General features: G+C 33.5%; 2 protein-coding genes across 2 annotated transcripts; both read right to left on the bottom strand.

Moving 5' to 3' along the window:
* Positions 1 to 450: 450 nt before the first annotated feature.
* On the bottom strand, positions 451 to 19197 carry LOC105347450 (phosphatidylinositol-glycan-specific phospholipase D). Its single transcript, XM_011456556.3, has 24 exons — positions 18897 to 19197; positions 16950 to 16996; positions 16551 to 16629; positions 16125 to 16219; positions 15637 to 15747; positions 12408 to 12456; positions 12186 to 12252; positions 10072 to 10179; positions 9896 to 9923; positions 9014 to 9153; positions 7957 to 8146; positions 7697 to 7836; positions 7274 to 7386; positions 6706 to 6800; positions 6290 to 6403; positions 5798 to 5875; positions 5550 to 5700; positions 5135 to 5196; positions 4951 to 5033; positions 4507 to 4840; positions 4190 to 4277; positions 3987 to 4093; positions 3814 to 3894; positions 451 to 3307 (listed from the first exon to the last, which is right to left on the bottom strand). Exons 1-24 carry the CDS (start codon positions 19066 to 19068, stop codon positions 3209 to 3211), a joined length of 2631 nt encoding a protein of 876 aa, XP_011454858.3. The 5' UTR covers positions 19069 to 19197; the 3' UTR covers positions 451 to 3208.
* A 4067-nt stretch (positions 19198 to 23264) lies between these two features.
* Positions 23265 to 25580, bottom strand: LOC105347477 (proton-coupled folate transporter-like). The gene has a single exon (XM_011456589.4). The coding sequence runs from the start codon at positions 25072 to 25074 to the stop codon at positions 23551 to 23553; it is 1524 nt and encodes a 507-aa protein (XP_011454891.3). The 5' UTR covers positions 25075 to 25580; the 3' UTR covers positions 23265 to 23550.
* Between the last annotated feature and the right edge of the window lie 1316 nt (positions 25581 to 26896).

Raw genomic sequence — 26896 nt, 5'->3', positions numbered from 1 at the left:
TCAAGTGCTATACTGTATAAGTACTTGATAATATACCATCAATATTCCAAAACCACACACTACTCAATAAATCGTAATTTAAAAATCTTCAATATATTTCCTCATATCAAAGTTAAAGACAAGACAGTGTATCAATATAATATTTTTATTTCTTCTTTCTAAATCTGACCACAGAAATGTTTAAAGTTCAAAGCAAAAAAATCACAAACAAGAAATTTGATTTTAAATTTCGGTATAAACTATGATCGATGTCATTGACCATTTTCCATCAATCGTCTTTTAGCCGTCCAATGTCCAGTGTTTACTCCAGCCCTGTCCCCAGCCACGCCCCCTACTCGACGTGCTGTTGGTCCTGTTCCTGCTTCCACCGCCCCATCGTCCGTTTCCACCCTTCTGACCAAACCTCCAGTTCCCATGCGCACCTGCCTTGCCGTGTCCTTTAACATGTTCCTTTTTCCACCATTTATGTTCCTTTCTCCACCATTTAGGTTTAACAACCTTCCCTTTATAATCGACAGTCCAATGTTTTTTGTCTCCTTTGTTCTTTTTCCCCCCATCTTATTCCATTCCTGCCGTTTTTTCCTTGGAATTTGTGCTTCAATATAGTGTTATTTTTTTTTGCCTTTGTTTTGTTGAATTTTATGCAACACACCTGATTGAACAGATTCAGCCACTGGGAGAAGAAATCCGGATGACGACGAGGCTAGTTCGAACCCAGAACTCCATAGCGTGTTAAGCACTGATCCAATATCCCCGACAACAGCCAGGAACAGAATAGTAACTATACAGTGGTGATAGATATTCATAGCTCTTGCCCAGCGTATAACGACAGCACAGGCAGCTGCCCAGACCATGTCCAATATATAGAGATCCACAGAAACCACGCCCATATCTACTGAATGTAGCTGGGAATCCGCACTAGTTACGTGTAACTTATACTGTTGTCACGTAAAATAGTTTAGTTCATGTTAAGACAATACAGAAAGTGTTCGTGTTTCTATGTCATGAAGTAAATAGGGTTATGTGCTTTACATTTATTTGTCCTTCGATATTTCATTAAGTAAGAAATTAAGAAAGTACTTTCTGTACTGATCAGTGTTATTTATTTCAACCGAAAACAAATGCATGTATTCAGCAAGTGTATGTTAAACTTGTTGAGTATACTAATCAGTCCCCTTCCCAGTCAAAGACTAACAAATTGAAATTTTTGTTGGCTGATAATTATGAACATTTAGGAAAAACTCCATATGAAAGAATTCCCCATCTAATGCAGATTAAATTTTTATTGCAATATGAAAAGACAGTTTGAATATTACGCACTTTTCCGAGTTCATTATAAATTATCGTAATGAATTGTTTATTCTTATATCCTTTTCACCAAATTATAATACATCAGCGCTTGATGAAGGTTGGTGTAAATATCTTGAAGTTTACAACAAGATACTAGGATTAACAAATGATATGATGAATGGTGGGTCTTTATCCTATAAGGTCAACTTGAAGGTAAAAAAAATTAAAGAGACATGGATTCGCTTTTGTCTATATTAAATTTGATTAAAAAGTTTTTAAAAAAATATATGGAGAAAAACACGTAAGAGTAAAGAAACTCCAAGATAAAAAATTTAAGACATCGTTGCATTGCTGTCACCAATACTATAGTATGTGTCTGTAAGTTTGAAAAAAAAACCTTAAAAATTGGGTCGACTATTCATGATAACCTTATTGAATAGAACATCGATATTAACCATGCATTTTGCACTTGTTACCCCTAAACTGAATATGTACCCAATCGCGTACTTTGGTCCAAACGAGCGGATTCCGTGACGACTGCTGCAATGCGATGTCTCCTCGCTACTGCGCCAGACGGCACGGAAGTGAAATCAATAGTCAGATGTGACCATTCAAGTTACAATGAGACTTTAACAGATGTAATATTACTGCTTTGTCCAAAATCCAAAGCAAAGCTTACATGTACCTCAATTATTAAAGTTAAAATTTATTCTCAAAATGTTACCACTGTACAGTCCAATGACTTTCGTAGGTGGTTTTTAGATATCTTCGTTTTCACTTAGAATATCTGTAGACAAGAGAAGGTTCCGACAGAATGTTAAGTGGTAATCCTACTCACACATCCCAACACAATACATATAGCATTGCATACAGATCAAATGCTGGGTCACAAATATAATAACCGGTAAATCAGCTGTTCTGATAGACTAATGCTCTCTAACATCTGGAAAAATATTTGTCCTTATCTCCATCCAGGGCTGTTTTAGGGGATTTATACGGTCTAAAAATGTCCACAACCACCCCGCCCTCTTGAAATATGAATTTTCAACTGACACCTTACAGGTTATACGGATAAAACTACATATAACGATGTCATAACAATTAACTATCACAATAAATGGCAAGAAAAAGAAACAATAATGTATGGAGACTTTTAAACAATAAAGTGAGACATAAATATCATCGATGTGATAGTAATACAAAGCTAAACAATGGAAAAATACATGAAACATTTAAAAGTTTGAAATTTTTTTCTTAGAATAATATTTCATTATTGAATTTAGGCAAAATAAGTACATGAACTCATTGCATAGTGTAAAACAAAACATCACAGGAAGTAAGAAAAGTGTGTGTTATAAGCTGACAAAAATGCTGCAGATTTTTTCAAGGAATAAGGAATCATTTTTTGAGTATTATGGGGTGATAAAATACGGCCAGGGTGATCAAAACCAATAGAGCCCGAAAGGCTTTATGATAGACTTGATCACACCTGGCCGTATTTGATCATCTCATAATACTCAAAGAATCTAATTTACCTAGTACTTGTATTACATTCAAGAATATAAGAATACATTGAATCAGGTTATTAGCAGGCACAATGCCTGTATATTAAAATAGTCATTGATGAACCCTATCAGACAATCATAGTTTTATCACAGACAAAGATATTGGAAAATGTAAATATAAGAACATTAAATCAAAATCACATTACCCTTGAACACCACCAAGAAAGAAGCACTTGACCTTGAAAGACAGAGTTTGACTTTTTGTGAAAGACTGGGTAATCTTTGTCAAGGACAGACAAAGGAAGTATAGTATAAATTGGCACAGGGACTATGGTCTTGTACACATAGACATTGGTGAAGCAATTATGATCTACATCAATGGAAGAACTGTGTACCGTAAATTGGCACTGGGACTATGTTCTCGTATTGTATACATATACATTCCCAGACTGCTTCATAGTTCTGGATTTAAAATTGTCTCCGTTTCCAGGAGCGGACACAACTATCTGGACCTGAAAATAAATCGAAAAAATGATTTCATATGTGTAAACTTCATGACAGGAAAGCTGATCATAGACTTTAAAGTTTGGCTGGGGAGACAGTTTATCTAAATAAGGCAATATAATTTCTGTGTGGGTGACAACAATTCATTCAAGTGGATTATTAAGTCAATAATTAGATATGTCTGCAATAACTTGTTTTTTCTTAAATATTTCCTTTTTATATTTTTTTATTTATATAAACAGCAACATGTTTAAACAGCTGGTAAAATCTTGTGAGTCTTTTCCAGAGACCTCCCCTTCAGACATTGGTTAAAAATCACCTCCAGTTAGTACTTTCACTACTTTGATTTTAATTAGGAATGTCTTTTTTTTATTTCAAGCATTTTATTGACCTTCAAACTACATATACTGTCACCTGATTCAAATTTGTTTTCTTTATACATGTATTACATTAGATAATCAACCAATGTGACTGGTTGTGTCTTGAAAAAAAATTTGATCCAGAAATAGCACACCTGTTGTTTACATTTCAGAATTGTCATTGGTTTTCCAAAGTCTGTTTTCCAATCTAATCCATATCCTAGAGTTAAATTGGCCTAAAACAGAGTAGAAAAAGTTGTCAATGATGTCAGGATAACTCTGATAATGATTACTATCAGCAGCTGATTCTAATTGTCAAATGACTCACCAATATTTCTGGACAAGGGGAGATTGAGCCACAAACAGGTGACACTGTAGCATTATTCAGTGGGAACTGACTGCCACCATAGAATACATACACTTTACCATTTATTCCTAGAAATCAATGAAGGAAAAATATCATATGCCCTTTGAATTACTGTTCATACTGGTTGATGAAAGAAAATACATCTGATCTGTAAATGTTCTTACTTGAATTGATCAGAATAGTTGGGTTGTCATTCCTTATTGGAGCTGATATCAATAGGTCATCTATACCATCACCATTAACATCACTGAACTGAAAATGTACAAACTAAACTAGTTAAAAACACAGTTCACACAGTTACATTCAAAATATTGAATGAACATGTAATCTTGATACATGTAACCTTCACGCAGGTTCTAATAGAAAGAGTTGCTCGCTAAAATTTCTGACCTATATCTGTTAATATGGCAAATTTCAGTGATCACTCACAAGCATCAACCATGCTGAGCAGGCCTTAAGTGGCCTGAAACTGTAATCTCACCTTGACAACACTTCCAAATCTACTGAACATCCTGTCCCCAGTGAACTGGGCCACTTCCTTCAGTTCTGTAGTCATCAGAACAACCCCCCCTCCCTGAGTGAATTTCTCTGAAGAGGAATCAACCCTTCCAATCACGTCCATCCCAGGAATCCCCACAGCAAGGATCGAGGATCCGTTACCAAACGGGTCACCTATGTCACTGCTATAGCCAGCTTGATCAAATCTGTTTCTGCCATTAATGGACAAACTAGGTTTTGTGTTAAAGCTTTTTCCAAAGGAGTACATGTTTAATTTACCGACACTCTGAATGTCTGTTGCCAGGTAGCTTCCACAACTGTAACAATACAGGAAAGGTGACCATTTGATTTTAAGAAGGGAGAAGATGAACTAGTTTTAAGCAAGATATAAGCTGAGCTATAATAATGAATGAATTTGAATGCAGACCTTTTGCATAATCTGTAATATGGCTGACTGACCAGCAGTTGCTTTTTCTTAGCATTCAACCTGTGCCCAAACCAACTGTAAGACTAATATGAAAAGAAAGAAAAGGAATCATTTTTAATGCTTGAATGTTATTTCAATACACACCAGCAGAAATATATAGAGATCTAAAATGATCAGAGTTTACCTGATTACCAAACAAAATCCAAGTCTGTGTCAATTTTTCCACTGGTATAACCATGCCTGAAACTGAAATAAAAAATACAGGAATGAAAAGATCAAATAGTTACTGTAAACCAACTTTTATTCGCGTGCGAGAAATTTTCGCAAGGTTCACAAGAGCCTTGTCGCAAATATTTCTCGCCGCGAACCAGCCCATGTTGTTTGATTCTTATCACAACATGGGTCTGGATAAGGCTTGGTCGCGAATATTAGTCGTTGCGATCCAGTTTATCTCCAGGAAATCGCGAAATAAAGTCGCCGCGAATAAAAGTTGGTTTACAGTATCGTAAGGTGTTATTACAAGCAGCTTTATTCAGCATGTTTCTTAAAGCTATGCATGTAAAAATGGCTTTGTGTAAATTCTTCAAACAGAATCTTACCCAGACTGTTTGATGATAGCAATGCAGTTACCATTCCATTCTGAGTTAGGTTTTTGACACTGGCAAAAGGTGACCCAATTACAAGGTCATCCTTCCCATCATTATTGATGTCTAAGCTGGTCATAGAAGAACCAAGGTTGCAGAACTGCATCTGGAAAACAGTGAACAGTCTACATATAAATAAGAACTAAGGAGTTTCAATTTCAAGACAAGTTTAAGTACTAGCTAAGTTGTTATTCTTCCATTACCTGACATGTAATGACCAGATCAGGTTTGCTGTTCCATGACCTTTTAACCCCCGATCCAAAGTACACATACACAACACCCTATAAAAAATGTAGCATTTTAAAGTTTTTTTTCCACATATTGACTCGCTAAAAGCATTAAATGGACAAATTTTTTAGAGTGTGATATATCTGTAACATATATATATTATATATTCTATAAAGTGACAACACAATTATAGTAAATCACCAAGTGAGAGCAATTTTAATTGATTCATTATAACCTAAATTCATTATATCCAATAAGTTTACATACTAAATAATTCTAAGATAAAGGGAATAAAATTGAATTCATTGTTAGTGTGAATTCTTTATAAGCATTATCACCGTAACAGTGTTCTACTATCTTTTGTTTTATCTAAAGGAAAGTTAAGATCACTGTATGTAAATGTATCTTTGCTTTGAAGTGAAGCAGTAACATATTTATACAAGGATCTAAAGGTTTAATGCACTCACATTGTAATCTAACAGCCCTCTGTAACTGAGTGAGCTTGCAGAGACAGCAATATCCATGTTACCATCCAAGTTGATATCAATAGCTGCTAGTGCATATCCAAATCTTGAATACTCCTGTCAACAGCAAGTGACAGTTCAATGAAAAATAATTCAGTTTGGTTTCATGTGAGAACATTTAATGAAAAAAAAAATTAAAAACAGTTATATCAACTGGTACATAAATATAAATTGTGATATTTTTATACATGTATGTTTATTTCAAATCAATATTAAATGAATTTGCTGTCATATAATTCTTGTGGCAATCAATCTGAATCAACTTAACATATGTAAATGGAGTGAGGGTTAATGATACTGGCCATGAACATGCTCTAGAGAAAATCAAAAGATCTCTTGATAAAACTTCCAAGTCATACCCCAGGGTTTCCTTCCAGAATTTTGTTGTATCCAAGAGTCATGTTATCAATATCCACAAAGGGACTTCCACCGACTGGCAGTCCAGAATCTCCACCTGTCCAACACCAAGGTGAGGTAAGTATGATTCTTGTGTATCATTTACTGCTTAATTAAGATTTGAAGTATCAGTAGTAAAATAACTTAGACAGACAGACGTCTCACTGCCATTTATTACTACAGAAGCTGTTAACAATGATCAAGATCCTAGGGATTATGTATCTGATATTTAAAATAAAGAATACCAAAAACAAAAATATTGAATCATTTAGCATCTAATTGTTTTCAATAACAATTGGTATCATCTTACTACACAGAAATTTATTTTCCTTGCATAGACTTGTTCATTGTTCACGGAAGATCAAGAAACATAAAAAAAATCATTAAATTTTAAAACATAATATATATAAAAATCTTCCTCAGTAATGATTTTCTGCTTCCACAAGTCAAAAAACATTGCAACTTTCCTGTTTATAACTTTCAGCCAACTTCTCCAGACTACACTGAACACTTCCTAGTCTCTGTACATACTGTATAGGATGTAGACCCGGCCCCTCTGTGGTTCGTTACTGGTACTGTATCCTGGAGACCCGACCAGTAGATCTTCATTGCCATCCCCGTCCAAATCCTTGGATACCAATGACCTGGATGGAATGAAACAACTTTGCTCTTCACACATAAAATTTAAATGAAGCATTGTAAATTAGGTTTTATACGATCCTGCATCCTGCTTAATTCTGCTTAATATAAGTTGGAAATAGAACATTCATCAACTGATGCTAGGAAGGGAGAGAAAGATCCTCTAACATGGATTTTAACAAGGAACAAAGTAATTTTTTAAAATGTCATTTCACATTCCAATTTGGTTGAATGGTATATTTTCACAGTACCACTGTTAATATCAAGTAAACATGTTTATGATGACAGTCAACATTTCTCTTTTCATAGCCTTACCATCCTAACTGGGAGTAGTTTCTAGAACTGCTGTAGTCAATTGTAAAGTTGGGCTGCCGTTTGTTACCAGACTCTGCAAACTCAAAACTCTTTCTTTGAAAAAAGTTATAATCTTTTCTCTTTCTATCTAATACTCTGTCCTGGAAAAAAAAATTAACAATTAACTTGATATATAATACATTGTATTATTTTTCAAACTTAAGAAATACTAACATTCTTTAATCAAATTTCAGTACATGTACTCAGAGAGCTATACATACCTTAAGTTTATCGGCCATCTGAATTTTGACTCCTCTAAGGGATGGTGTAATTCTCAAATCATCCATTGTGAGATCATACAATCTAGGTCTCTGGTAGCGAGACTTCTTTACAGGAGCTAGATTGTCTGGTGATCTGTCCAATCCTTTTGTGCAGTTGATAAACACCGTACTGTGTGGAACATGGCAAGCTCTAGAAATATACAACAAGAGATGTTTGTGAAACACTTATGCCCCCTACCTTGGAAACATCCACAAAGAAAATGAACAAAAACTGCAAATAATTGGAATTTTTCTAAGTCAAAGGGGCAAAACTCTGTCGAAAATTGTTTGATCTTACCCAAAATCAAACTCGATCTAGATATTATCATGATAAATCTGTAATCTGTATACCAAATTTAATTTCAATACGTACAACCTCTGCAAAGAAAATGAACAAAACTACAAATAAAAGGAATTTTGCTAAATCCAAGGGGCATAACTCTGTTGAAAATTGCTTGATCGTACCCAGAATCGAACTTGACCTAGATATTATTATAATAAATATGTATACCAAATTTCATTTCAATACATGCAACCTCTGCGAAGAAAATGAACGGAAACTATTGGTGGACCGACCGACAGACAGACGGACAGCAGCAATATATATATTCTTCAAAAAGGGGGCATAAAAATTGGTTTTTTGATAGAAAAAATTGCGTAAATCAGACAACTAGCTATTATGGTATTCTCCTGAGCAATGAAATAGTCATGTGTGTTGCAGTTCATGTATATGGGAAAGCTTGGTAAAAGTGCATAAACATTTTGAAACTTCAACAGCCATATCTTAGCTGCACTAACGTAGCCCTCTCTCATTTTTTTTTTCATTAGATGAAAAAATTGAAGCGGACTACATAATTGCAGCTAGCCTTACCTATACTAACAATGAGATAAACTTGCTCAGTGTTAGTTATGTATGTTAATTTTAAGTGCAGGGGATTCATATAACTATATATTATAAAATTATACTTTATCGGTGTGACATATCTATTCAAGTTGCCAGGAGACCTAGGAAACTCACTGCACTCCTTGCTCTATCATTGTGATGGCATCGTTCCATTTCCTTGTGGTCAGACTGGCCATGTCAGTCAGACCCCCCTGAAAGTACTCCATCTCATTGTCGATCAGAAAGTTGCTGTCATTAGCTATCACAAGGAATGGCTAGAAAACACACAGTCTTTTGATAACCATAAATTTTGCATGTATTTAAGGGACCTAGGCACAATTTGAGAGAAAGTTTTATTTTTTCATTTTGATGTATATAATCGTTTCCTTGTGTATTTTGAATGATTCACCAAATTTTTAAAATTAGAGGTAAAGTTACAAGTGAGATACATAGGAAAGAGTTAAGCAAACAAAGCTCAATGTCTTTTACATGTATTTGTTTACAAATTATGCAAAGTAAAGTAATTGTTATTTCTTTTCACCAAATTAACTAGTGGCAAACACGATAAAATACATGTAATTCAATGTGTTTGTAAATAATTTAATCAACAACAAATAAAACATTAGATTGAAACTTATACCAATACAACACACATATACCAGTAAACAATAACAAGACTCAAGCTTTGTTCACAAAACAAAATATTCTAATTAACCTCTGAAGCTTGCTTGTAACTCGATATTAGACCTTCAAATTTTGACGAAGCATTATTAACATTCATATTCTCCATTCTAGACATTTAAAATGAAAAAAAAAAATTTGAAAATTTTTAGCTCAAATAGTGTTGAACTGTTCAAGTCTCTTAAACAGTTTGGATCTTTTCAACGCTAACAATATTGTTCTTGAATGTAGAGTAAAATTTTTAAAAATTCAAGTGCTCAAATGAGCAACTTGTTGCTGCAATTTATAGAGGTGCATGAAAGCTTTGTTTTTTAAAATATTTAACATTTTGCTTACCTCTGATCCTAACAAAATTTCTGCTATTCTGTAAGTATGAAAGATATCTAATTACTTAGTGATCCATTTAACAGTCCAATAAAAGAATTAGTTTCTTTAACAAACAAAAATTTTATATTTTTGATTGATTAAAAGGTTGCAATATTTCATAATATTTCATAAACAAAAGTAGTTACTCAGACAGGAGGAGTAATCCGGAGCAGAGTTCTATGGTGTCTTTGTCGATCCTGGTTTTCCCATAGAATTCCTTGTAAATATTGTAGAGATCATCAACAGGCAAATACCTGTAAATATATAGTATAGTAAAGCTGACTGGTACATAAAGCTGGTGTCTTAAGTAAAGATTGCATGTTTGCTTTTAAGTAAGACGATTTTTAAAAAAAAATTCACTAGTATTATTAATACATATTTTGAGCATGGCATTTCTTAATCAGTCAGGAGATCTGGCTTATGAGGAATTTAATTAAAGTGGCCTAATAATATAAAGAAGAGTAAAAAGAGGCCCAAAGGCCACACCACTCACCTGACCAACAATAGCCAGCAAAAGACTGTATTTAGAGTATCAAATTGAAATATCTAGAGAGCTTAAAAAAGTATGTATATTTACTTCAAAGGCTTTCAATTTTTTCTCCACATATATTTGAGTGAAACATCCTCTAGTTGTTTCAGTTTTTGAGAATAAGATTATAAAGATCAGGGTTGCAAATAACCACTCGCCCACTCGCAAATGCGAGTAATTTTTACTGTGGGCGACTATTTCTTAACGATTTAGTTGCCCACATGGCGAGTATAAATTTTTGGGGCAATCAAGGACCAACTGAAATTAAATAGTCACTTTTTGATCGGCAACTTCGTTGGAATTTCCTCCGTAAGAGAAGTTAAAGTTGCCCTATATTATGAGTTTACAATCGTTTGAATTAACCCCAAAGGCAATCAAATGATAATTAACTAATTCTGAAGAAGTTTTCACAGCTTCAGTTAACACCTGTTGTAATTAATAACTCGAGATTGTCTTATCTTTCGGGGTTATAAATACGGGTGATGCAACCACATACTGTGCAACCGATGTTTATTACTTGTAGTGTTGATATTACTATTAGTTGGTAATTTGTATTTAGTTAATAATTCTGTCAAATTAATGCTAAAATAAACATAACACCGCTTTTTTGCAGTTATCTTTTTAAAAATAAGATTTTTTATATAACGGTTGTAACTGGGTCAAAGGGTTGGACTAATACCTCAAAAATACACAGAAATACAGAGACTAATTTTATTTGTCATTAAGCTAACAATTACAAAACATCTCATCTATAAAATGTATGAATACAAAGAGAATTAAATTAAATAAATTGGATCTAATTCAAATTAATAATATCACTTTACAGTTTTTATTCTACATGTATATATTTTAATATTATAAACTAATTTCATTGTGAATATCAGTGGAGTGGGCCCCTATAAATTTTTGTGGGCTTCTATAACTTGAAAAGTTGGGAGCCCACATGGCCCCTGGGTTTGAAAATGTTATTTGCAACCCTGAAGATATTTTCCAATTACATGCAATTCATCCCTATTGCGACCCTACAATTACACTTACCCCTGGAGATAATAATTTGAACAAATTTAGATCAACACTTTCTGAGGATGCTTGAAAAGCAAGTTCAGCTTTCTGGCAAATTGGCCTTTGAAAATAGATTTTTTAAAGATTATTCTATATATATTTCTATGTAGAGATTTAAAAAAAACCCAGCCTTTTTCACTGAATGGAAAGATTTCTATAAAAAATACCAAGAAATTTTCAATAATTAAGAATATCTTTCCTTTTAAGAGGGCATGACCCTTTATATGAAAAAACTTAATTCCCCTTCAATAAAAAATATTACTTGGTGCCAAGTTTGGTTGAAATTGGCTGTGGTTCCAGAGAAGATGTAAAATTGTAATGTGAAAAGTTTATCACAACAACAACAACAACAACGACAGACAACAGACAATTTTGATAAAATATTAAAAGCCCAGTTGATTTTTCAGCTCAGATGAGCTAAATATGTATTCAGAAAAATACAAAAAAAAGTTGGCCCCATCATTCAATGTCTTGATGATTTATTATATAAAAAGGTTAGTTTTCACTTTTTTCCTATTTGCCCCATATGACCGAAAATAGCCTGGAATGATAATCTTTTTCCTTAGGCAATGGTTGAACTTAACATAGGGTAGCTTAAGTTAAGCCCTGTAAAAAATATTACTGGAAATAATAAATTGTTAAACAAGTACTATACAGATTTCCACTTACCAGTATTTATCTGGGTCAATCTTGTAGTCTTTTGACAGTAAGCCATACACGTTCCAAACATCACCTCCTACAGATCATTCAATATAAATGTGCAGGAAAGTATTTTAATTTTTGCTATTTTAATAACTCTACCATGTTAGTAAATATGATTCTGGTCAGAAATTTCTTAATGTGCATCAATCTAGAAAATTATTTGTACAATTAACAAAAATTGATGATTACCGAAGTCTCCTACTGGATGAGCATTTGAATATGACCCATGAAAATTCATCTGCAAAAAATCAAACAACAATAGTTTATGTGTTCTTTACGATTATATCATATACATGTAATAAGCTTAATAAATTCAGTGATGAAACGACTTTTAAAACCAATTTGGTTAATAGTAAGAGCACGATGACATGATGTGACCCTGCTTGACACCATGTTAAGTCCCCACTGTGCCCGTGAAACAAAAACTTATTTAGTTGGTGGTGCAATTCCAGCCCCCTTGACAAGAAATGAATTGATGTGAGGAATCAAACAATGTGTCTCAGAATGACTATAAATGTAATATATCCCCTTCAAAGTAAATCTATGAGGCAAATGCATAATATCAATCCCCTTAATGGTACATGAGATATCACTATCCCTAGGGTTCCATGCTACTGAATGCAGTAGATGTATATATCTTTGACTGTCCTTCCATATATTATGCATTTAAGTTAGCCTCTCTAAAATTAATCGTTGGATACCATTAAGTAAAGGAGAAAATCCGAAAACTGTCCATTCTGTGAGAGAAAGAACTGTTCGTGGCCCAAAGGACCGAGAACAGTTCTTTCTTTCACAGAATGGACAGTTTTCTGATTTTATCCTACTTAAAACATTTTCTCTATTGTTAACTTAATAAATACTCAGGTGTTGGCTTGAAAGATTGCTAAGATTACGTAACATTATTGATTATTAATTGTCCATTTAAAAAACAACAGCAAAAGGGGTGAAAATAATGGTGTATTGTTGAACTTAATGGACAGTGCTAGGTAAGTTTATATTTACCCGGTATATGATACCCAAGGTAATTTCTGACTACTCTCTCAATCTCAATGAGAAAAGATGTCTTGATTAGATGGAGAGAGTATATTTTTGACGCAATCAAAATTTAGAGATCCAGAAGAAAGTGTAAATATGGATGGCATTTTGAGTGATATTTTAGACATGAAAAAAAAAACAAAAAACAGAGAGTGAGTGAAATACTGTAGACGTATTTTTTTCCACGGGGTCATAATTCCGCGGAATCACAATATCAATTTAATCCGCGGGTAAAAATTTACGCGGATTCTTTGAATGAAAAAAAAAAATCATTTGAATAATTATTATTAAATTTGGTTCTGAGCGATTTTCATTACCTAGAATTTGTCCAACTTTGGACTTAAATTGTAGGAACTGTTCACTGTGAACAGTAATTATCGGTTGTGGACTGATCGGTAGTCATTAGTTAGCCGTCAAGATGTTACGACGCTGGCTAAAATCGTCTTGTGAAACGCCACATCTTTAATTAATAGTAACTGTCAATTCATGGTTTCACATGTAGTTTAAATTATGAGTTGATCAGTTTTATCACTTAAAAGTCAGAGCACAAAGGGATCTAAAAATTGCAGTAAAAACACGGGTCTTAGTGTATAGTTAATTGGATCATTGAAAGACACACCCGCTTGGGGCTATTTGTCGTCTGACACGTGCCGTTATCTCAAGCGGGGAGAAGTTTAACTTTCATGCAAGTAAATTTACAGAAAATTCAAATCTTTAGATTAAATTATTTATTAAGTGAATTCTCAATACAAATTTGACAGTTTGAATAGATAAAAACGATATACACTGGGTACACGTATATATGCAAGTGTTACATGTATAGAATGTAGTAACTTCCAATTATCCTTATTCATGTAATGCAATTTTAAAATTTCATTCCAAAATGCACTTTAAGTACACTGGGAACAAATTCCGCGGAAAATTTGTGCCCGCGTTCATAGCGTAAATTAATACCACGCGGACAAAAGTACGTCTACAGTAATTCATGGAAAAGGGGGAAATTCAAATGATGGAAAAGGGGGGAATTCAAGTGATGAAAAAGGGGAAATTCAAATGATGGAAAAAGGAGGAATTCATTGAGTGATGAAAAGGGGGAAATTCAATTGATGGAAAAGAGGGAAATTCAAGTGATGGCCAGTGTGAAAAAAAAAAAGATGAAAATGTGCAATACCTGTGATTCTTATAACAGTGCACATAGTGAAATTAATATTACAGTACCGATCAGACCCAACCTAACATCAGAGTAAACCCCAACTAAACCCTGGGTTTTCTTTCTGGGTTTACTTTGGGTTTATTTTTTTAAAATTTGGGTCAACTCGGGGTTTACTTTGGGTTTACTCGAGAATTGCTTTTGGAGTCAACTATAAGCACTGAAGTGTGAAGCAGACCTGTATTTTATCTTATCATCCTACTGCCTGTAATTCCTGCCCCTTGCTTATTCCGAATACACATGTAGCGTCTGCTTTCAGGGTATTCTTCTGATCGGGTTTTACTCTCTGTGTCCACTCTGGGTTCACTTGGGGTTTACTCTGGGTCCACTCTAGTAAACCCAGGGTTTAGTTGGGGTTTACTTTCTGTTAGATAGGGTCTGATCAGTACTGTATCTTTGGAAATCGGTCTTTCTCATTCAAATTCTGATATGTTTCTGGAGTCACATTTACATAACCATTCATTGAAATGGTCAGCATATTTGTTGTGCATGTATGCCTTTTTTCGAGGACGATAAATTCATATTGTAGTAAAATAATATTTCAAATACTAATGTTGGTATTTATGTTTATATTTGAATTAAAGTAAATTTTCCTAACTGTTGAGGACCATGTGTGTGTATTGCTTTCAACATTTTAAACCTGTACATGAAGTTACCTGTAGCTGTACATTAAGTTGGAGAAGCTGTCGATTAAGTTAAGAATCGAAAGTTTTTTCCACTTAATATACAGCTACAGGTAACTTAATGTACAGGTTTTAAAAATCCAAATCTGTTACACTATATAATGTACCAAAAAAATAGAGGATTACATAACAAAAATGTTTTAAAATGAAGTTTATCAGCCTAATATACTTTACATGTATACACTGTGTGGTGTGCACAGCATACATGAACAACCAAAATGTGTAACACGTATGTTGGTTATATAACATCATCTTTGCATAATCAGATTAATTTTAAAAGGACACACCTGGTAGATGTTTTTCATTATCATACATAAATTAATTTTGACAAACTGAAAAATGTTTCAACCGTATGGGACATAGTCCAAATATAATGGATCTCAGTACTGTAACATTGTATATTCTCCAAACAATCAAGTTGAGTTTCACAACAGAAATTATTTCTGTGTACCCGGTATGTACAGTATATACTGTATGTTAAATAACTTACATATCCCATGGTGGGTAGAAATCCTTGTTCCAAGTACAAGCTGTGCCAAGTGATATCAGCTACTTGGTGCGACATTAAAGCCATCACAAAAACAAATAACTTCTCTGTTGCCTACAATTAATGAAATTGTTCATTTAATAAATGTTATATGCATGTGAGTATCTAAATGTTTATACTAAAAAAAGTTGCCAAAATAGTAAAATTTAAGAATATTTGAAATTTGTTTTATATGCTCCTCATAATTAGCTATTATGTTCAAATAAAATGTAGTTGTTTCCGTGGTTTCTGGGAACTATATAAATTCCAAATAACGACGGCCATGACCCAGATCATTTGACTTAACTCAATGAGGTTTCTTAGGGTTCTCTTCTTAATGGTGGGAATATTCACTTTTTATTTCCAATCTAACAGAATTTTTTTCCAAAATATAAAGTAATGTTCTATTTAAAACAAATTTTCAATCATTTTAAATTCTAAATTGTACTCACCATATCCCATGGTTTAGGCAGTTTATTGATGTAGTTTATGCTAACATTCAAGAATTCCCCCCAGTGAGTGTCTTCTGATACATCATGATATATACCTTTAAAAAAATACAACAGCAAAATATATTTATTTATATATTACTCATTAGTTTCATCAATAGATCTATTTGTGAACATCATTTTTCATGGATTCAGTAAAATTCAGTTTTGAGGCAACATAAATTCTTGGACAGTGGTCGTAACAATGCTATCAGTAATATCACACATCTTACTTGAGCATTTGTTTTTCTTGGATTGATGTAACAATTTAGAAAATCAATGAAATTTCATGTTCAAGGAATGTTGATAAAAACCACAATAAACTAGTCTAAGAGAATAAAAGTTTAAGATATCCACATGAAACTTTGGAGACAAATGAACAGCTGCTACCTTTGAAACAGATATCATCATAAAAGGCATCAGGATAGGGTGCTCCTCCATTAAAGGCATCTTCATGAATATCCATGAGCTAGATATAAAAAATATCTTATAAAAGATTGCTGTATAATATTAATACAGAAGTAATCAGCTGTTTTAATTATATTGTTAATCATTAACATATTCTCAAAAAATTTTTACTGAAGATTTTTACATGGCAATAACCAATGGAGATATTAATTTTACTATTCATTGAACTTGAACATATTTGGTCCAAAAGAATTAAGGTAATGGATTCTTATATTAACATGTAGGTGCTGATTTAGTTATAATATCATTGTAGTGAATTTTGACAGCTGACAAGACACAATTACTAAATCCGGTAAACTCAATACATGTATTTAGTCATACCTTTCTGTAATGAGAATTCTCTTGAAAACTGTCTTTAGCTCGTTCCGCTGAAAAAATATGATTATGAATTGATGGTTTATTTCTTATATATGGCACCTGTTTATCCAACTTGTAGCAAGTTTTCTATCCCTCTTTTCTATATCTTTTTTCTAGCATCTGTGAAGGGAGTGGAAAACCCTCATACCACATACATCCAATACAAATTATAAGAGTTTCTTTATATAAATCATATTTCTCTAAAACTTGCATATCCGTTTGTTTCTGAACCAGGTTAAAGGAACTTAGACATGATTTGAGCTCACATTTTTCCAATTTTGATGTTTAGAATGATTATTATTTTGAAAGTCAAATATCGAGTTACAAGCAAGATACAGTGTTTGTAAACAAAGCTTGTTTGTTTTGTGAACAAGTTAAAGGAACTTAGACATGATTTGAGCTCAAATTTTTCCAATTTTGATGTTTAGAATGATTATTATTTTGAAAGTCAAATATCGAGTTACAAGCAAGATACAGTGTTTGTAAACAAAGCTTGTTTGTTTTGTGAACAAGTTAAAGGAACTTAGACATGATTTGAGCTCAAATTTTTCCAATTTTGATGTTTAGAATGATTATTATTTTGAAAGTCAAATATCGAGTTACAAGCAAGATACAGTGTTTGTAAACAAAGCTTGTTTGTTTTGTGAACAAGGCTCCGGTGTAATTGTTTATGTACATCTTTTAATGGTATAAGTTTCAATAAAACGTAGCTTTCTTCTTTTTATAATATCATTTATGAACACATTGAATCAGTTTATCTTGTTTTGTCAAAGAAATATAATTTCCGTACTTTACATCATTTGTAAACAAATATATGACTCATGCTTAGTTTATGTAATAGTGTGTATATAATAGGCTTAGTACTGCCACGCTCCTACTAGCACTAGCTAATGGGTTAACCCTTTAGCTCAGTTGTAGAGCATTGGTTTTTAAACTGAAGGGTCCCAACTTCGAGCCTAGTTAACATTGGCGTCCAACAAAATAACCCACCTGGAGTGATTAAGAGAGTCTCGTGTGAGACCTCTAAGAGATAGAAGTCTCAAAAGAAATGGGGGAAGAGTGTAATAGTGTGTAGTTAGGTATATAACAGACTCAATACTGCCATGCCCCTATAAGGCTACTAGCACTAGCTATTGGATTGAACCCTTTGGCTCAGTCGGTGGAGTGTTGGTTTTTAAACTGAAGGGTCTCGAATTTGAGTCTAGTTGTGGACTTCCTCCTCTTCTATTATATTATATAATGAATTCTTATCTAGGTATCTCTCTTATAACTTGACTTCTAATATTAAATTTTTGGTCAATCATTCACAATCCACAGGTAAACCATTTTTAACATATAAAATAACAATAAAAATTTGATCTCAAATCATGTCTAAGTCCTTTTAAGTGAAAGAGTTGAATAAGTAATGAAAGTGACTGTGTGTAGACTTTGAAAGTTTTTTAGCCAACAAAAAGACTTGTGCATAATTGCCCCAAAAATTAAATTTATTAATCTTGATTTGAATTCTAGACAGGAAACTAGTCATTATGTTGTAGTTTGTTATTAAAAGTAAAGAAATTGGATAAAATAAACTCTTGAAATTTAAATCATAAAATTTTCTTTAGAAAAGTAGACCCCAACCAGGAAAACCCAATATCAAACCAAAACATTTCTGAACTGACCTAGCTCCCAAAACATTTTGGAATCATGAAAGCTCTAACGTTATATGACATGCAATGCACAGCTTTTGTTTTTTATTGGCGCTGTATTGTAGAAAATGATATTTAAAGAAACTTGCACTATCATATCCCAGGTACCCCCCCCCCCCCAAGTCCCAATCCGCCCCATACAAAAAACCAGGGACGTATATACTAAGTTAGTACATGTATAGAATAACACTTGAGAGAATATTAAGTCATCAGTAAAAATTACCTATAACCGTGTGTGTTATTCCACCGCATCCAAAAGCAAAATCTTTTTGGAACGACAAGAGGCATAAACCTATAATGCACTTCGCTAAGAAAACATTACCTCCACTTCGCGAATCCATACTTAATACAGAATTACTGATTATACTACTTGATACATCGTGTATACGGGGCATGTACGTTCTTTATTGATTGTGTTATACTTGCTTTAAAAATGTTAAATTGCTTACGTACGTATCGCAATTTTTATTTCAATATCTAGCATGTAACATGTTTACAGACCTGTGAAACCGAAACTAACATTTTCAACGAACACCGAGCCCGATGCTTTTTTTTTAAGTTTACTTGTTGGCATAATTATTGTAATGTTAGCATTATATTATATATACATGCTTTGTAAATGCGCATATTTGACCATGTTGATTTGTGATTCTCCTTTTTTAAAACTATAAAAGTACAAGTTTACTTGCTGACATAATGTTAACATAATATGTCCTAAATTGCAAGAATACAGTACAATTTCCCTGTACGACAAATCTGTTACCCAGTTACAAATAAAACCAGACCAATGTAATAATCATCGTGTTATAAATGGCCCTCCAAATTCACAAAAAAATGAGCTTAATCTAGTTTCACAATTGATAAATTAGGTTTATCGACTGGAATTAACTATAATTTACGAACCGCAACTGAATCAGGCAAGTAGCATCCGGGGGGGGGGGGGGGGGGGGGGTGCAAGGGGGGGGGGGGGCACTTTTTTCTCGCAGCAACTAATTTCATTAAATTTACATAGTAAAAATAGAATTATCATGGAGTTGGCCCCCAACTTTTTTGAGAGTATGCAAAAAATTGGAATGAAAATGAGAAAAATTGAAGTTATAAGAAATAGATATACCCCCCCCCCCCCCCCCCCCCCTGGATTAGGAATTTGAAGATTTGGGGAAATTGCCTTTCTCCTTTTTTTTTTACGTTAACAATACATTTTCCCAATAAATATAGATTTGTTCACACCTGTAAACTATAATTTACATTCGTTAACTATAGTTGATAGTTGTTAATCATAGTTTCACAATCGTGAAACTATATTTATCAGATAAATTATGTTTTGCAATCGCAAATGGTTGATTTCAGTGTTAATTATAGTTTTACACTTTTGAAACATGGATAATTGCGTTAACTATGGTTTATAGATGTGAAATATAGATTAGTTTATCGACTGTGAAATTATGATTAGCTCATTTTTGTGGATTTGGCGTGCCATACTTGTATCTATATGTATCTGTGTTCTGAAAGAGGGTAACAAAGGTAACCAGCTGGGTAACAGACCCTTGTATCAATATAGGCATTTATCTGTCTCTTCTAAAACAGGTTCTGATTGAAACAGCTGTACATATATCAAACAGAACTCAGAATAGCAATGTTTAGAAATGTATCCTAAGGTCAAGCTAAACTAAATTATTTCATGCACATGTATAGGGGTGTGGTAATTTTGTATTTCATTGTACCGGTATGTAAAACTTATATTTCAGGCATCTTAACAAATTAAGATCTGTTGGCATTGCATGGTTAAAAATGAATTAGGGGAATTAGGGAAATCCGTTTCATCATCACCATCATCCTTTCAGCATATACGTACCGCCACTGATTTCAAAATCCACTGATATTCTGAAAAAAAAATGACTTTCAGTGATATCATCTGACATTCAGTGTGCATTGACCTAGCTACCTCTGAAATAAAAGGTCATCGCTATTAAAATACTGTGAATTAATTGCATATAGTATTTTTATATTTCAATTGGATTAGTTTTTTCTTGGACTATAATACTGGGTTAGATAAAATTAGATGAACATCAATACATGTGCCTCTATGTATAAACTACTTTCTGTTTGAGAGTCCTCCACCCACTTGGGAAAAGTTTTGCATACAAGCCCATTATTCTAAATTGCTTAAAGATATGGGTTTGATTCTCTAGCATGAGTTAGACTTGAAAATGACAGAAAAAAGTATTTGGGGGAAAAATATACTTTTCAAAGGACGGGCGTATAAGGTATTATACATCCCCCAATTGGAGCAATAAATAATAACTTGTTCGAATGTAAATAAAATATGTATATTTGGCTTGTACTTATACGTTGTTTATACTATAAAGGATCTATTGCGATTAATAATTCAATTGACCTACAGAGGAGGTGGATTTCCCAGAAAAAAAAATCACTTTTGAAAATCAAAGTTTTGTTTGCTATTTTCTACCGTAAATATTTCTAAATTTTTCGAATTTGCATTTTGAACCCATCATATAGCTCTTGCAATTTTATTATAATCTTCAAAGTTGGCTAAAACAGCATTCTCTCAGTAAAATGGTCCATTTCTGCATGATTTTTGGCCTAGATATCCTTCCGGACCGGCATGCCCCTAAAAAATCTTAGATATTTTGATGAGTTTTGTTCAAAGGAATAAATTAAGATATCATTTTTTAAGGGCACCCCGATTCTCGGGTTGATTTAGCAAAAAACCGACAAAAATTTCGGAGACCGATTTCTATCATAGTAATCTATATTTACATCGCTATTAGTAACTTCGGGATAGCTCAGTAGGTTAAACTGCTTGCTATGTAACAAGTGATGTTTTTTGTGCCCTGGTTCGATTCCATCTGTGGGCGTGCTTATTCTTTTTAAAAATTAAACATTTTTATTTTTTTTCATATACATGATTGTGCATTTTTTATTTTACTCCGATTTTCTGGTGTAACTTGGTGTGAATGTAAATAGATATTATAGAATTGATTTTTTTTTTTATGTCTGCTTGCCTTAATTTCTATTTCGTCTAATGAATACATGAGCATAACTCCTGAGACATCTTAAAGAATAAAACATTAATGAAATGAACAATAAATGACACTGAATAATAGACAAACATTAAATCATGAGCAAAGGTAATAAACTTATATTCATATGTACAGAGTTACATTACGATTCCTTCTACTTCTCACGAAAATCATAGCTCTATAAAAACAATCTACATGCCCTGATTATCGATTGGTCGAAACTCGAAACCAACCGTGACTGAAACTGACAGGACTGAAATCTACACGACCCTTAAATCGATTGGTCGAGATCTACAGCGACCCAAGAAAATCACGGTCTGCACGAAATGATCAAGATGATTGCAAACTCAATTTCTCATAGAGGACGATTTTGCTGTTTCTTTTAGCTAACGCACAAAGAAGGAAAAGAAATCAAAGTACTGAAGAACTGACGGGAGTTGATTTTCTCGATGTTTATTCATTTTAAAATCAATGATATGTTACTTTGCATGACAAGTACATGTAGTTTCTAATTTGAATTACGCACATTTTTATAATATGGATTTTTGGACTTTTTCGACAAGAATGTCGACAAACCCCCATATGAATCATGTTAAATAATATTTAAAGATAAAATTAATTCAATCAAACTATGTATCAGTGATAGAAATATTTCTCGAAAATTGTATGGATCCAAGCAATATTGAACTCTAGTCTCGTTTAACCAAACGCTCGGCTGACACCGGAAATCCCCGACAAGGATTTACGGAGACAGCCGAGCGTCGAGTTGAACGAGACTATATTGAACTCTGGCGTAGGAAAACATACGACTACAAAAAATATTTAAATTGTTCGTACCATTTAAAATCTGACTATTTTCAAGGTATTTATAAATAAGTTTCCTTAAAAAGCAATGCTTTAGCATACATTACATCGAATTTATCAATTATGTTCAAGAACTAAGTCATGTCAGCAGCAATGATTTGTGCTGAGGTCCAGACACTGTTTCACTTTCGGTTTGTCTGAGTAACTGCATAGGAGAGTTGATTAAAATCAACTCCCAAAAAGGATAACTTCTTGGCTGAGCTGTCTGTGATGCTGACATATTTCTGTAATCAGTCAAAATCTTGATAATCCTAATCCGTAAAAGTGAGGAAAGGGGGAGGGATAGCGAAGTGATCCTGTTACTTTTATTTCACTGTCAGTTTCCTTACTTTTCACCTCAATTTCTTGCGTGTGTGCTCCCCAAAAAAGGGGGGCAACTCCATCCTGATTAACTTTTTTATTAGTATTTAACAAAAATGTTTGCTGCGAGTTAAAGTGGGAGAAGGGGACGATTCCCCTTTCCCACTGCACCTCCCCCGCCCCCTGATGCTACGTGCTTGCAAAATACTATCCAAAATAAACAGACCATGCAGCTATAATATTTATATGAAATTCATGAAACTATTGCAGGGTTGTGCAATGTTCAGGCCTCTTGTTAAAAATTGATTATTTCATTGAAAATGAAAAGGTTCTTTTTAAAGTTGGAAATAAAATTTCAGTGTATGGTGACATGCTTTCTGGCAGTAAATAAAAAGAAAGGACTATACATGTATACATTTTGTAATAGATATAATAGATATGCAATTTTGAAGCCTCATTGAATACATAAATACTCAAGCATCAGTAGTGTAATAAAATGTCATCAGAATGAACCATTTGGTATAAGACCTGCATTGAAGTAAAACTCAAAAGTAGGATGATCAAATTGACTTTATGATCAACCAAAGACTTTCAAGGTTTTGAGACCAGTTCCATTTGTAAAAAAGAAAACAAACTATTGAACAATTTGTGTATGGATCACTAAAACCTTTATTTACACATTTTTGACAGTTCGGGAATGATGATGTACACAGAGTTATCTTGTGCGGAGAGTTGAGGTGAACTTGGGTATGTCTTTGACGGGACCTGTGCATGTATTTGATGGCCTTGATCTTCTGCCTTTATAGTGTCACTTCCGTTGACTGTTGCATGGTCTGTTGCCGACTGCTGTAGATTTTGACGTCGGTTAAACACGATCAACACAACAGCAACAAGAATAGGAAAAAATGAAAACGCTTCTATCAAAAAAGCCATTCCACGAAATATATGGGCAGTCTCGCTGTAGATATTTACAAATGCTATTGTACCCAAAAATTTGGCTATTGTTTCCCCACTTGACAAGATGGCAAACATCTTTCCGGCCTCGTCCTCGCTCACAGTCTTACTCAGCAAAGAACGCAGAGAAGCACCGATCATTCCGATAAAAGATCCGATTCCTACAGAGGCTAAAATCATCCATGATTTAGTGCTAAAGCTCAGGAAAATTAATTTACTCGCGTTGGAGAGAAGTCCTATTGTTAGGATGATTCTATCTGACAGCCCTAACTTATTGGTGAACAGTGGCATCAACAGGAGCAAACCTACTCCCATTAATGCATATTCTGACGACAAGAGATATCCAAACCATGACTCCGACCAGCTCAAGGGACTTCCAGTAACAAACATAATTTTGACGTCCGTCTCACCAACTTTACACATTTGATTCACAATGGACATGATTATCAGAGTGATTAAAACTGTTCTGTTGTTACCGGGACGTGGCTTTGATATAACCGCTATTGTTTCTTTTATGTGTTGAATCTGGAACAAACTGCATGACTTTTCATCCGCTTTATCTGTTTTCTTTTCGTTATCGTTTAAAAGAGTCAATGTAAGAGTAAGTGCAATGAGGTAGGATACCATAATCGAAGCAAAGACAGTATTTAAGTCAAATACGTCTTGGAATAATCCAGAAAATAACGCTCCAAGAGATCCTCCTAAAAAATTCATAGCCAATAGTAATCCAAAATGACGCGTGCGGTTTTTTTCGTCCGATAAATCGAACACGAGGCTGTTGATCGCCATGGTTATCATTGAGCTTTTTCCACATATTCCCTGCATCGCGGCCCCTCCTATGATCAGAGGAATTCTGTACGCCGACACCAAGTTACTTGTCCCATAAAGTATCACCGCTAACATGCTTCCAAAACATGGAAACAAAATAATGGGTTTCCTTCCATATTTATCACTGTAGGACCCACAAAACATTGATAATACAATGGCGGGAACATTTAAAAGAATCCTGTAGTACATCAAATAGTATCCGCTTTGTTTTTGTATATCATCTTCTAGTTCAGGGTATTCATCTATACTTGAGCAAATAGTTTCATTCTTATTATTGATGTCCTTGAGAAACTTGTGGCATACAGCGCGAATTAAATATGGACGTATTGTAGCGTCCATCATTGACTCTCCAGTTTTGTACAAGAATAGAACAGCATCTATGACGATAATACTGTTTTTTAAGGAGAACATGGTTGCAAGTTATTCTTTTTTCGCTCTGTAGCTACGGGATAAACAAAAAAATCGAACTTGGAATAAACAAAGAAATAAATCATTAGTAAAATTCAAAGATCGCCTGTACTTCTAAATCAATTTCATTTTTTCAAAGACCAATTATGAAATTAATACATAAATATTAATTGGTTGGATAAAACGTTAGTTTGCAAATATAAATATACACACAAGTGAACTCGAATAAAACAAATTATGAATTATGCCTCTTCATTACAAACTCAAACTAGTAACTAGGTACTAGTAGATTAAGGGGGGTGTGCGGTCATCTTGTACATTTGAGAATAAAACCTTATTTTGAGGCAAAGTTACTACATTAATGTGCAAGATTCAACCTTTTCCTCAACAAATGGTTGTAGAGATGACACCAATGAAACCCTCTCTTATTTTTTCAGATTTTTAAATCTTTAATATAAGTCTGCAGCTGCGCAGTTCTACAATTGTTTTAAGTGATTAAAAAGATAGTGTTCTGTTCTTGTATGCTTACTTTGCATTCAAAACAACATGTAGAGCCTCATATCTATTGTTTTATCATCTTTTGACAATAGTTTTGGACAAAAATTAGCCTGGGTTCAAGAAATGTTAACATTTTTATTCTCCAATGTAAACGATGGCCGGACCCCCCCCCCCCCCCCTTTAAAATATCTTTTGATCACCGAAAGACGACTTTTTACCTTACCTTTTGGAGTCTGTTTATATTCAATTAAAATTTTTAGAACTATTTGTACTGTGGACACCGTGACGTAAGTAGCAGGGATGGACATTTGCACTCATGGGTAGTTTTTTCCCAACCCCCATCCCCTTATAAAGAAACACAAAAGTTGTTTGCGGTATCTCAACACAGATTTTGCATAGTTAATTGTTATGCTACGATGATTCAGCTATCATTTTACTTTTTTATGTGATTGTACCTACAAGTCGTTGATATGAGAAACGTATAAAAACGAAATGACAAGGGTCGGTATCACATTTCACCTCAAAATTAGTTCAGGCAGGGGTGTCGTGCAGTTTATGTGTTGTGTAATTTATTTTGTGTTGTGTAATTTATTTTGTATCATTTTATCTAGTTGCATTGTCATTTTCTGTAGTCTTTGACGTAAAGTTAGAGACTGATTCTAGCTAGATTAGAACATTGCGTTTTAATGACGACCAGGGACATCTCGGGTTCATAATCTTGTTTATCCCTGCCAATAATACGATTTTTGTGTCCTACAAAAAAAAAATGCATATACAACAAATATTAAAGATCGTGAATGTTTACTTGTATTTTAAAGTTTTTATTTTATAAGGTCATACATAAAAAAAGGAAAACTGTATTTGGGACCATAAAACAATCTCAAAATTGCTAAATTATTCAAGGAAAACATTTCCAAATCATGGATTGAAGATTTAATTCATGCTTAAAATTTTCAAGATATAAAGCACATTCGTGAATTTCATTCATCTTTTCATAAAAACTTAGTTTGGTTTGTTTCAAATTTTTCATTTTTCTTAAAATAAGGAAGACCCTTTTAAGAAACATTGTTAAACTCCTAACATAAACAGATATTTGTTAAGGAGCTGTGGGACATCAAAATGTTATGCAATGAATGTTATTTATAGCACTTTTTATCTAAAAAATGTCTTAAATAAAATCTGAAACATTTTTTTTCCAGTTTTCTCTGAAAATAGAATTATTTGCAATATATGTCTTTCAATGATGGAATTCATATGATGGTCGTGATAAAATCAAATTTTAGTATCCAATACTTTTCTTTAAAAAATTAACACGACAATATTCTTT

The sequence above is a fragment of the Magallana gigas genome, chromosome 7, assembly GCF_963853765.1.
Source record: "Magallana gigas chromosome 7, xbMagGiga1.1, whole genome shotgun sequence".
Classification (NCBI taxonomy): domain Eukaryota; kingdom Metazoa; phylum Mollusca; class Bivalvia; order Ostreida; family Ostreidae; genus Magallana; species Magallana gigas.
This window is presented reverse-complemented; position numbering and strand designations above follow the sequence as displayed.